The 12,897-nt window shown below is 42.3% G+C and overlaps 1 protein-coding gene across 1 annotated transcript; it reads right to left on the minus strand.

The window, feature by feature from the left end:
* Positions 1 to 1,515: 1,515 nt before the first annotated feature.
* On the minus strand, positions 1,516 to 12,544 carry LOC124616532. The gene is made up of 2 exons (XM_047144848.1): positions 12,370 to 12,544; positions 1,516 to 1,715 (listed from the first exon to the last, which is right to left on the minus strand). Exons 1-2 carry the CDS (start codon positions 12,542 to 12,544, stop codon positions 1,516 to 1,518), a joined length of 375 nt encoding a protein of 124 aa, XP_047000804.1.
* Positions 12,545 to 12,897: the final 353 nt, after the last annotated feature.

The following is a 12,897-nucleotide window of genomic DNA, read 5'->3' on the forward strand; positions in this document are numbered from 1 at the left end:
GTTATGAACTTATCCATAATTAGAAACCATCACAAAAGCACACAGCTCCAAATCAATAAACGACAGCACTCATAGTAAATTTTACAGCAAGTAGGTTCAAATGGTTCAAATGGCTCTGAGCACTATGGGACTCAACTGCTGAGGTCATTAGTCCCCTAGAACTTAGAACTAGTTAAACCTAACTAACCTAAGGACATCACAAACATCCATGCCCGAGGCAGGATTCGAACCTGCGACCGTAGCGGTCTTGCGGTTCCAGACTGCAGCGCCTTTAACCGCGCGGCCACTCCGGCCGGCACAGCAAGTAGGAAATGAAGTGATTAACAAAACAATAACTGAACTCAAGTAGGGGCAACAACGCACAGCAGTTGATCTTGGCTAAAGTATGGATAAGCGATAGAAAATAGTGCCATCGATGGTTTAAATCTATCGATGGCCTTGTTGACTGTCCACAATACATATCCCGTTTTCGTCGTATGACTGAAAATCAAAATATCTTTCCATTTCACTACACAGCAACTAGGTGTCATATCTGATTTCACTTAGGTGATAGGGGGTCCGGATCCCTCCGCGCCCGCTAACTATATTCTTGGTTCAAATGGCTCTGAGCACTGTGGGACTTAACTTCTGAGGTCATCAGTCCCCTAGAACTTAGAACTACTTAAACCTAACCAACCTAAGGACATCACACACATCCATGCCCAAGGCAGGATTCGAATCGAACCTGCGACCGTAGCGGTCGCGCTGTTCCAGACTGTAGCGCCTAGAACCGCTCGGCCACTACGGCCGGCTGATTATATCCTTGTGTGTGTGTGTGTGTGTGTGTGTGTGTGTGTGTGTGTGTGTGTGTGTGTGTGTGTGTGTGTGTGTGCGTACGTGCGGCTAGTTGTAAAAGGTTGCGGTTAAATTTGAGATAACTAAAACAGTTTGCAAAATCACAATGGCGAGCCACTTCCGTTCATAATTCAACAGTTCCCTGTATATTGGTGGAGTGCAGTTTCCACCACGGTAAGAAAAAAAATCAATCTCTTTTGATGATCGGTTTGCGCTATGGTGAGGTAAATGAAGAGAAACGAACTGCAGCTTGTGAAACAGCCTATAAGGAAAACAATCAGCAATTGTAGTTGAGTTTCTACTGTTTCTGTAAACATTGAGTAAGGACCAAATGAACTCATAGCTCGAAGTGTTATTTATTCTCATAAACAACAAACTCATTTCACCATTATTTTCATTGTATTTAATTTCAAGCATATTCAGGTAAAGACACCTTCAGAGTATATCATGCAACAATATGCATTTTTAAAGAAATTTATTATTCCATAATTTTCAGGAGCACATTTCGTCCGCAGTATCAATTTGTCAAATTGTATAACTTGCTGTTGTTTGCGGAGACATTCATTTGTTTCTTAATTCGTGACAATTTGACGGCACTTTGGAAACGTGTCACGTGAAGAGCTGGAGGGAAACGAAAGCTTTATTCTGTTAGACCAAAACGCTCATGGAGTGGAGAAGCGGCTAGTAAATGGGGACTCCCCTCTTCCTCCAGACTTCGCCGTACTTCTTGCGGTATTCTCCAGTCGGGTCGAACTTGTTCTGGATTTGCTTAGCCGCTTCCTCGTTCCGGATGAACAAATCCCTGAAGAAGTCGGTGACTAACGCACGCTCGTCCGTTGTGCATTCTCCGCAGTTGGTAGAGGCGACCCCGCGGAGTTTCACTATATCAAACACACAAAGTTCGCATTACCAAAGTGGTCTGGCACATATCCATAAATAAAAAAATAGAGAGAGGGAGAGATACGCTAATGTTCCTTCCACAGATCCTACGTGGAATGATCCTTATGGGGGCGAAAAAAAAATCCTGAAAAATATTTTCATTTAAGAAAGAATATCAAAACTAATCACTAATATGTAAGTACCTATGGACTGAGATATCTAATACAATGTTTAGGCATTTGTAGTCACGCTTCATCAAACAGAAAGCGGCTTACATCGGCTTACATCGATCACTTTGCTGCACTGCAGATACACGGAAGTCAGATTTTACACAACACTGGTGCTATCTATTATTATTAATAATACATACGTCAATTGATTCTACTAACAAGGGAACCTCCCCATCGCACCCCCCTCAGATTTAGTTATAAGTTGGCATAGTGGATAGGCCTTGAAAAACTGAACACAGATCAATCGCGAAAACAGGAAGAAGTTATTTGAAACTATGACAAAAATAAGAAAAATATACAAACTGAGTAGTCCGTGCAAGATAGGCAACATCAAGGACAGTGCGAGCTCAGGAGCGCCGTGGTCCCGTGGTTAGCGTGAGCAGCTGCGGAACTGGAGGTCTCCTCTCGAGTGAACGGTTCAATTTTTTATTTTCAGACAGTTATTATCTGTCCGTCCGTCCGTCCGATGCGAGGTAACTGCGCCGTAGTATGGGTTCGGAAAATATTCATTGACCTTGTTATTGAAGTCGCGAGCTATATTTGCTGGATTCATATTGCCCACGGAATACATCTCACATATTTAATGCACTCTCGTCCAAAGTAGCGAACAGTCAACTGCCAGCCAGGGAGCCTCGTTAGCAGGAATACTCTCTCTTCTGTGCGCTGTAGTCGACTGACGTGTGTTTCGATGTTTGTTTAAGTGTAGCGTCCCTATACTACGGCGCAGTTACCTCGCATCGGACGAACAGGTAATAATTGTCTGAAAATAAAAAATTAAATTTTTTGCTCGAGGGGAGACTTGAAACAAGGACCACTCCTTCCGCATCTACTCACGCTAACCACGGGACCACGGCACTGCTGAGAGTACATTCTCCTTGATGTTGCCTATGTTGCGCATGGACTACTCTGTTTGTATATTTTGCTTATTTTTTTCATAGTTCCACACAACTTCTTCCTGTTTTCTCGATTCATCTGTGTTCAGTTTTACAAAGCCTATCCACTGTGCCAACTTATAGCTAAATCTGAGGGGGGTGCGATGGGGAGGTTCCCTTGTAAGAAATTCGTCTGTGGAGCACAAGAAGTTGACTAACATTACGTCCTTTTGACTCCTCTCAAAATAAACATCATTACTAGTTAAACTTTTTGTGGTAGCTGTTATGTTATTGAAAAAATATATTCGTGAATTAATGACGCCTTCCTGGATCAAAGTAAGTGAATTTAAAACTGTATGTTGATTATTATTAAGCCCACAACTGACGCCATGTCTGAGGAACCGTGATATCTTTTTGCTATAGCAAGGATGTAAATAAACACCATCTGGTTCACAACTTCAGCCGGCCGCTGTGGTCGAGCGGTTCTAGGCGCTTCAGGCCGGAACCGCGCTGCTGCTACGGTCGCAGGTTCGAATCCTGCCTCGGTCATGGATGTGTGTGATGTCCTTAGATTAGTTAGGTTTAAGTAGTTCTAAGTCTAGGGGACTGATGACCTCAGATGTTACATTGCAACATAGTGCTTAGAGCCATTTGAACCATTTGATCACAACTTCTCCTATTAACTGTTACCGGTTTCAATCTGCGCTGCACATCGGCTTCAGGTCTGGCGCCGAAAAGTGCTGCTTCTAAACAGTGGTATGGTGAGTTTTACATCGCTGTTGACAAGCTGCACTTGGCGGCGCCAGACCTGAAGGCGATATGCAGCGCAGATTGTAATCGGTAATCGTTAATAGGAGAAGTTGTGATCCAGACAGTGCTTGTCTATCTGTTGTTAAGCTGTTGGTCTGACAAAGCCATATTGCATAATTAATAAGTCCATGAAACATTTGAAAAATTAGTCAAGGTAAAATTTTAACAGAATTTAATGAAATTGATGATAATATTCGTTGTGGAGTTAGGATTGGAAGCAACATTTTTGTTGCTGTCGATGCTGAGTAGGCATAAAATACGGAGGCTTCTGACAGTAACGTGGAGCTTCCAACATTTCAGTCGGGAAAGTAAAAGACGGAGCTGATGGTAAGAAGAGTCGCGAAGAATGTCACTAAAGCCGAGGGCAGGAGGGTGTGGGAGAGGCAGCGGGGGCCAAAAAATTTTGAGTAAGTGCGGTTTCCATATGGGAAAGGTAACTCGAAAAACTTGCTTTCCTCAGAAAAAACAGCTTCAATAGTTTTTAAGAAATGACTCAATTACCCCTCGTTACCTGTTCCCACATATATACCAGAAACGTTTAGGGGTTGAACGAGAGTAATCAGGCTTTCACCTAGAAATGCAATTTTCTCATAAAACAACTACATAAAGCGACTGGTAATATTTATCTCATCAGTGACGTGTATGGAGCGGTCAGGTGGAGAACCGTGTTGTCTTGCGTCCAGCTAATAGCCCTGCAACCTATTACGTGGACGTGCTAACGATATTGTGGCAGCACGTCATATCGCTGACATTAGTGATGGTACCACAGGGACTCGATGTAAAAAGACCAACGTCTAACGCGGAATATTCCATTGAATGCAGGTCATCGAAATCTTTTGAAGAAAAGCATCCATCGCTAAAAGCATTGTACCGAACTAGAGTTAATCGTATCAGAGGAAGAAATAAAACGGTGCTTTCAGTTTTACACTAGGTGGTAATCTTGTCAGTAGAATTGAAGTCACTTTCCTTGTTATTGCCAAATTCCGTATTGGGATCTACGCAAAGAATTTGTAAATTTTGCTCGAAAAATGAGTATATGTATTTTATATTGTTCTCATACCTAGCTAATCTCCGATTTATATATTGGATGAAACAGCCGTCGCTTCTCGTAGGAAGATTGACTGTTCAGTATGTAATATTTGAGAGCACACACACGGGAAGGGTTAGAGAATATGAATATATTGGTTTGTTTCCTTTCTCTTTCAGTTTTCCTGTCACTTTCGGACGTCTAATTTCAGCTTTCTTCTCGGTATAGCCTCTGTCCACGTGCGTCCCCTTCCGTCAACTTCGAGTGAACTGTGCGATGCGTCCTAGCGACACTGCAGTGTGAACTGTGGAAGAATGCATACAGAGAAGGGCAGGACGAATGGTCAGGGGTTTGCTTGACTCGTAGGAGAGTGTCACGCAGTTGATGAAGAAACAGAGGTGAGACACTTGAAGATAGAGGTAAACTGTCACGAGTAGCGGTACTCACAATGTTTCAAGGACCAGCTTTAAACGATGAATCTAGAAATACATTAAATCTTTCTGCATGTCGCTCTGGTAGGGGTCGTATTGACAAGGTTAGAGTAATTGAGGCGTCCTCTGGAACAACGACTTAACTGAAGTATATTGGAATCGAAATAAAGAATATCAAACATTTTAAATCTTGTTTCTTATCCGTAGCAGACACTCGTATGTCTACTATATATCAGTAAAATATAGACGAAATATTGTGAATTCGGAATATAAGTTGCGATAGTGTAATATGTAAGACTTACTGAGGGATCTGAAGTGATAATACAGTACAAAACTTAAGCTGTTTTTCCATGTATCACTGCCTAACATAAAAAATAAAACGAAATTATTGAAGTACAAGCCGTGTTCTCAGACCTTAATCCAGGAAAATTATATTTTTATTAAACGTATGACCTTTGCAAAGTAATGGGATATTTTAAAGTTTTTTCTTAAGACATTTTGTGCAATAACGAACAGAACACGTAGAATTCCTCTTCAAAACCTATTAGTAACAATGTAATTCAGAATATAAAGGAGATATGTTTTTTAATTAAATAAACAAATAAAAAGCACAAAATGACTTCATCTCAAACGATCTTCAATATCTTTTGTGTGTTTATTAACGTCATTATTCTGTTTCACATTATGCGTATTCATTTTCTTCAGCAGATACTAAATAGTTTACGATACAGTTTATATTTAATTTGCAATATCGTATTAGTATTGTGGAGAAGATAATTTTGGAAAGACTTGAATAGCTTTGTAGCACTAAGGTCACGGCTGTCACAGTATTTCGTTTAAGATTTGCCTCAGTAATAACGCGGAAGGTTTGGAAGAAAATAGGTCTCAGTAATTTCGGGCCATTTCCCATATATCTGCTGCTACTTTATCCAGGGTGTTGCTGTGTTCCTCTCTATTACCTTCTGCTGTTGGAGCATCAGCATTCAACACCTTTAAAACTGTTTTTAAAGGACTCTCGGTAACATACAAAACTCTCTAAAATACGGCTTTACAAACTACAGTACTATTGCATTTCTTGGACGTTCTAGCTATTTTTTCCCACTTAAACTTAAAATCAATCTGGCATTTAGGAAAGCCAAAGGCAAAAAAAAAAAAAAACTGAGGTAGTTCCAAGAATGTGATAAAGATATTAAAGAAATCGGTATTCGAGGGAACAAAACCATGGACAGAAAGGAATTCAGACAAATGGTGAAAAACTACCGGGGTTTTAACCTGGGAGAAGAACTGAAAAGGGGAACTTTGCCAGAAGACCGGAAGAGGGCAATGATCGATGGGCTCAAGAGATACTGGCTGGACACCAAAGCTGGCGGCGAACAAGATTTAAAAATGGAAAATGATGTTGATTGTTAACTCTTAGTCCATAGCAGCTCAATTCGAATGTGCAAAAGAATCAGAAGGAAACTAAAAACTTAGGAAAGCTTCCTTTAGTTGCAGTTCTGGAAAAAAAGCCATGGCAATATTGTTTAAAGAATGGAAGTGGCTGCTAAAATATTACAGGAAAACAGAGACTGTGAGATTCGAGTACGTCGGAGAGTTGAATCTGGAACACCACCACCTACATGGTTAACAATCACAAAAATCCAAGACAAGTGTGAAATCAGTAGAAAGATGGATGATTTGAAGAAGGGAAAAAGAGGTGTTCAACAGACAACGAAAGTACTGATTCTGTGATACAGGCAATCCCAGAAAAAGGCTGTGAGGGAATGCTTTCGCGAGACTGGAATCAGCAACAACAGTGCTCACGGAAGTTTGTGGACTCTTAAATGGAAGCGTTATATTCCGACATTTTCCCGTGCTCTGACGGAGGACGATCTCTATAGGCGAACTGAATTTTTTCAGTGGCTCATCAACACGTGTGAAGAAGGTGAACGTTTCCAAGATCTAATTCTTTGATCGGATGAAGCGACCTTTGAACTAAACGGAACAATTAATCGCTGTTATCGGTGTACGTAACTGAAGAAAGGCATGCACAGGACGGGTCACCAAGTCATTTTCAAGTTGCTGTGAGGGAATTACTCAATCGCACACGCCCTTCTATACGGACAGAAAGAAGAACGGCTTTGAAGTATTGAACTCGACCATCGAATTTAACTATCAACAATACAGTTTACTCTACAAAACCGCAAACACTGCATTATGTAAGAATGCAGTTTGAGCAAGCTTGCGATTATTTCACATTAGAAATAATAAAATTTGTATATCATTCTGTTCTAAGCCGCTGTCGACTGTGCACTGCTGTGGACGGTGGTCTTGTGAGCACATACCACCTAAGTTACACTTTAATGTAAATGACACCAATAGCTTTCCATTTCTATCTTGTTTAATTAAAAACATATTCAGTTTTAAAGAGAGTGTACATTCCAGAATGAATTTTTCATTCGACAGCGGAGTATGCGATGATATGAAACCTTCTGGTAAATTAAAACCATGTTCAGGGCCGATACTAGAACCCATAAACTTTCACTTTCGCGGCAAAGTGTTCCGTTAACTGAGGTACCCAAGCACAACTCAAGACCAGTCCTCACAGCTTTACTTCCTTCAATACCTCATCTCCTATCTTCCACACTTCACAGAAGTTCAAAAAAAGGCTCTGAGCACTATGGGACTTAACTTCTGAGATCATCAGTCCCCCAGAACTTAGAACTACTTAAACCTAACTAACCGAAGGACATCACACACATCCATGCCCGAGGCAGGATTCGAACCTGCGACCGTAGCGGTCGCGCGGTTCCAGACTGAGGCGCCTAGAACCGCTCGGCCACCCCGGCCGGCACACAGAAGTTCTCCTACGTTTTAATCCGCTAGGATGTTCCATATCAGCGCACACTCCGCTACAGAGGGAAAAATTCATTCCGTATACATTCCTCAAACTGTGGCCAAGCTATGTCTCCACAATAACCATTCTTTCGGAATTGCTAGTCCCGTAACATATGTGAAGTTTTGAAGATAGGAGACGAGACAGTGGGGGAGGTAAAGCTCCAATGACGGGTCGTAAGTCGTGCTTGAGTAGCTCAGCTGGTCATAAAATCCATCTTGCCGGTTCGCCTTTACGTGTGAGATGTAACTTTCAGGATACAAACGAACGCCGGCTACATTGTGGGCCGGGGGAGACGTCTGGTATTTTGTGCGTCAAATTTTGGCTCTCTTTTTACGGATGTCGTCCACTTATGCTGATTCACGCAGACGCCTCTACCCGGACGCTGTTTATTACCCGAGAACAAAACACAACGCCGCCACCTGGATCAGAGGTCATGCGACTCATAGGTCTCACGCAGTTTTCGGACTATTTAAACGATCGTCATTGTGCTATTTTGAAGAACCGTTAGTACTTGTTGCGGAGCATCTTCCACGATCCGCCTTGCAACTGGATCATTCATGGTAGGACATGAATTTGAGGCATTCACACGTAGAAGATTGAACAGGTAACGGTACCTAAACGACATTACGGGAAAACATGCCGTGAAGATGGGAAGGTAGCGTTCGTTGAGTATCGACGCCGCATGTACGTGTCCCAGGAGTGTTACCTTGCGTTTGTTTTCGCTTTTTTTTTCTTTTTTTCACGCAAATAGTACGTATCCATTTTTCTTTTAAAATCTTGGCGAGAGAAACACGTCATGGAAAAGGCGGATTTATTTTTTGTCAATAAATAAATGAATATTCCCCTGTGGCAATTTAACCCTTCCATATCTTTCTGTTTGGCGACGGAGACTCACTTTGACCCCGAGACCATCCCCCCTCTTGCCCCCCCCCCCCCCCTCACTCTCTCTATGCTACTCTATCCTGAGCAAGCCTCTTCATCTCCGAATAACTACTGCAACCTACATCCTTTTGAATCTGCTTAGTGTATTCATCACTTGGTCTCCCTCTACGATTTTTACCTTCCACGGTTCCCTCCAATACTAAATTCGTGATCCCTTCATGCCTCAGAACGTGTTCTGCCAACCGATCCCTCCTTCTAGTCAAGTTATGCCACAAATTCCTCTTCTCCCCAATTCTATTCCGTACCTTCTCATTAGCTACGTGATCTACCCATTTAATCTTCAGCATTCTTCTGTAGCACCACATTTCGAAAGCTTCTGTTCTCTTTTTTTCTCAACTAGTTATCGTCCAATTTTCACTTCCATACATGGCTACACTCCATGCAAATACTTTCAGAAAAGACTTCCTGCCGCTTAAATCTATACTCGATGCTAACAAATTCCTCTCCTTCAGAAACGCTTTTCTTGTCATAGCCAGTCTACATTTTATATCATCCCTACTTCAACGGTCATCAGTTATTTTGCATCCCAGATAGCAAAACTCATTTACTACTTTAAGTATCTCATTTCCTAATCTAATTCCCCCAGCATTACCTGATTTAATTCGACTGCATTGCATTATCTCGTTTTGCTTTTGTTGACGTTCATCTTATAACCTCCTTTCAATACACTGTCCATTCCGTTCAGCTGCTCGCTCTTCCATGTCCTTTGCTGTCTCTGACAGAATTACAACGTCTCCGGCAAACGTCAGAGTGCCGCGCGGGATTAGCCGAGCGGTCTGAAGCGCTGCAGTCATGGACTGTGCTGCTGGTCCCGGCGGAGGTTCGAGTCCTCCCTCGGGCATGGGTGTGTGTGTTTGTCCGTAGGATAATTTCAGTTAAGTAGTGTGTAAACTTAGGGACTGATGAGCTTAGCAGTTAAGCCCCATAAGATTTCACACAGATTAAACGTCAGAGTATTTCTTCTCGGAGGCTTTTAATTCCTACTCCAAATTTTTCTTTTGTTTCCTTTACTGCCTGCTCAATATACAGAGTGAATGAGATCGGAGATAGGATACAACCCTGTCTCACTCCCTTCTCGACCACTGCTTCCCTTTCGTGCCCCTCGACTCTTATAACTGCCATCTGGTACCTGTACAAATTGTAGATAGCCTTTCGCTGCCTGTATTTTACACCTGCCGCCTTCAGAATTTGAAAGAGAGTATTCCAGTCAACATTGTCAAACGCTTTCTCTAAGTCTACAAATGTTAGAAATGAAGGTTTAGGTTTGCCTTTCCTTAACCTATGTTCTAAGGTAATTCGTAAGGTCAGTATATATAGAGGGTGGTCCATTGATAGTGACCTAGCCAAAATCTCACGAAATAAGCATCAAACGAAAAAACTACAAAGAACGACAGTCGTCTAGCTTGAAGGGGGAAACCAGATGGCACTATGGTTGGCCCGCTAGATGGCGCTGCCATAGGTCAAACGGATATCAACTGCATTTTTTAAATAGGAACCTCCATTTTTTTATTACATATTCGTGTAGTACGTAAAGAAATATGAATGTTTTAGTTGGACCACTTTTTTCGCCTTGTGATAGATGGCGCTGTAACAGTCACAAACATATAAGTACGTGATATCACGCAACATTCCGTCAGTGCGGACGCTATTTGCTTCGTGATACATTACCCGTGTTAAAATGTACCGTTTACCAATTGCGGAAAAGGTCGATATCGTGTTGATATATGGCTCTTGTGATTAAAATGTCCAACAGGCATGTGCTATATATGTTGCTCAGTATGCTGGACGACATCATCCAAGTGTCCGGACCGTTGGCCGGATAGTTACGTTATTTAAGGAAACAGGAAGTATTCAGCCACATGTGAAACGTCAACCACGACCTGCAACAAATGATGATGCCCAAGTAGGTGTTTTAGCTGCTGTCGCGGCTAATCCGCACGTTAGTAGCAGACAAATTGCGCGAGGCTCGGGAATCTCAAAAACGTCGGTATTGACAATGCTACATCAACATCGATTGCACCCGTACCATATTTCCATGCACCAGGAATTGCATGGTGACGACTTTGAACGTCGTGTACAGTTCTGCCACTGGGCACAAGAGAAATTACGGGACGATGACAGATTTTTGCACGCGTTCTGTTTAGCGACGAAGCGTCATTCACCAATAGCGGTGACGTAAACCGGCATAATATGCACTATTGGGCAACGGAAAATCCACGATGGCTGCGACAAGTGGAACAACAGCGACCTTGGCGGGTTAATGCATGGTGCTGCATTAGGGGTTGAAGGATAACTGGCCCCCATTTTATCGATGGCAATCTAAATGGTGAAATGTATGCTGATTTCCTATGTAATGTTCTACCGATGTTACTACAAGATGTTTCACTGCATGACGGAGTGGCGATGTACTTCCAACAAGATGGATGTCCGGCACATAGCTCGCGTGCGATTGAAGCGGTATTGAATAGCACATTTCATGACAGGTGGATTGGTCGTCGAAGCAGTCGCTCTTGTGAGGAATGTCGTTACACGTATTGCTAAATGCATTGAGGTTGACGGACATCATTTTGAGCATTTATTGCATTAATGTGGTATTTACAGGTAATCACGCTGTAACAGCATGCGTTCTCAGAAATGATAAGTTCACAAAGATACGTGTATCGCATTGGAACAACCGAAATAAAATGTTCACACGTACCTACGTTCTGTATCTTAATTTAAAAAACCTACCTGTTACCAACTGTTCGTCTAAAATTGTGAGCCATATGTCTGTTGACTATTACAGCGCCATCTACCACAAAGCGAAAAAAGTGGTCCAACTAAGACATTCATCTTTCTTTACTACAAGAATATGTAATAAAAATGGAAGTTCCTATTTTTTTAAAAAAACGCAGTTGATATCCGTTTGACCTATGGCAGCGTCATCTAGCGGGCCAACCATAGCGCCATCTGGTTTCCCCATTCAAGCTAGACAAGTTTCGTTCTTTGTAGTTTTTTCGTTTGACTCTTATTTCGTGATATGTTTGGCCCTGTCACGATCAATGGACCACCCCATATATATATATATATATATATATATATATATATATATATATATATATATATATATATATATATATATATATATATCGGTCAAGGTATTAGAGTACCAAACTTCGGATCCGTGTTCGATTCTTAGCCATGTTTTCTTTTTCATTCGAGGTTTTTTTTTCGTGTGTCTGATAACGAAAATTCCAAGAAAAATAAAAAAGAAGTAAAAAGGAGATTTCGGGTTCGAGTCCCGGTCCAGTGGAAAATAATGGAGGTTGGTAGTGCGCTTGCCCGCAAAAGACAAAGGTTCCGGGTTCGAGTCGCGGTCCGGCACATAGTTCTAATCTGGAAGGAGGTTTCAGAGTGTACATTGTTTTCGAATGCCCCGTATAAATAAACAAATGGTAGTGTGCGCATAGAGAGGAAGTTGTCTCACCCTTGAGTTCGCCCAGGGCCTCGCCGCAGGGTTCGTCTTCGTCGCTCAGGAAGCAGTCGATGGCCTTCTCGTCGCCATCGTCCCTGACGCGGTGCAGGTGCTGGAAGTAACCGCCAGTGGCCGAGACGGCCGCGAGAGCCAGAACCGCAAGCAGGAGAGTGAGGGCTACCTTCATCCTGACACTTCTGCCTCCCTGGTCGCCGCACTGCCCTTTTATAGCCCCGCCCGGCCTCAATAATGGTGTTTACTGCTGGCCTCGTCCACAAAATGACTGTTTCCTCCACACCTACCGTTGTCGTCCAGTGTCTCCCTAAACCCAGTTGATACGGGTGACATTCCTCTCTTCACATTAACCATCGCGGCGAAGACTACAAATAACCACATTTATAACTTTTTTGCATGCGAGGCGTGATCAAAAAGTAACGGTAATTTTTGTTTTTCTTAAAGAATATTTGTTTACTCATAAGCATCAACTTTGCCCCCTTCAAAGTAATCAAATGGCTCTGAGCACTATGGTACTAAACTTCT

This window comes from Schistocerca americana, chromosome 5, assembly GCF_021461395.2.
Source record: "Schistocerca americana isolate TAMUIC-IGC-003095 chromosome 5, iqSchAmer2.1, whole genome shotgun sequence".
NCBI classification, from domain to species: domain Eukaryota; kingdom Metazoa; phylum Arthropoda; class Insecta; order Orthoptera; family Acrididae; genus Schistocerca; species Schistocerca americana.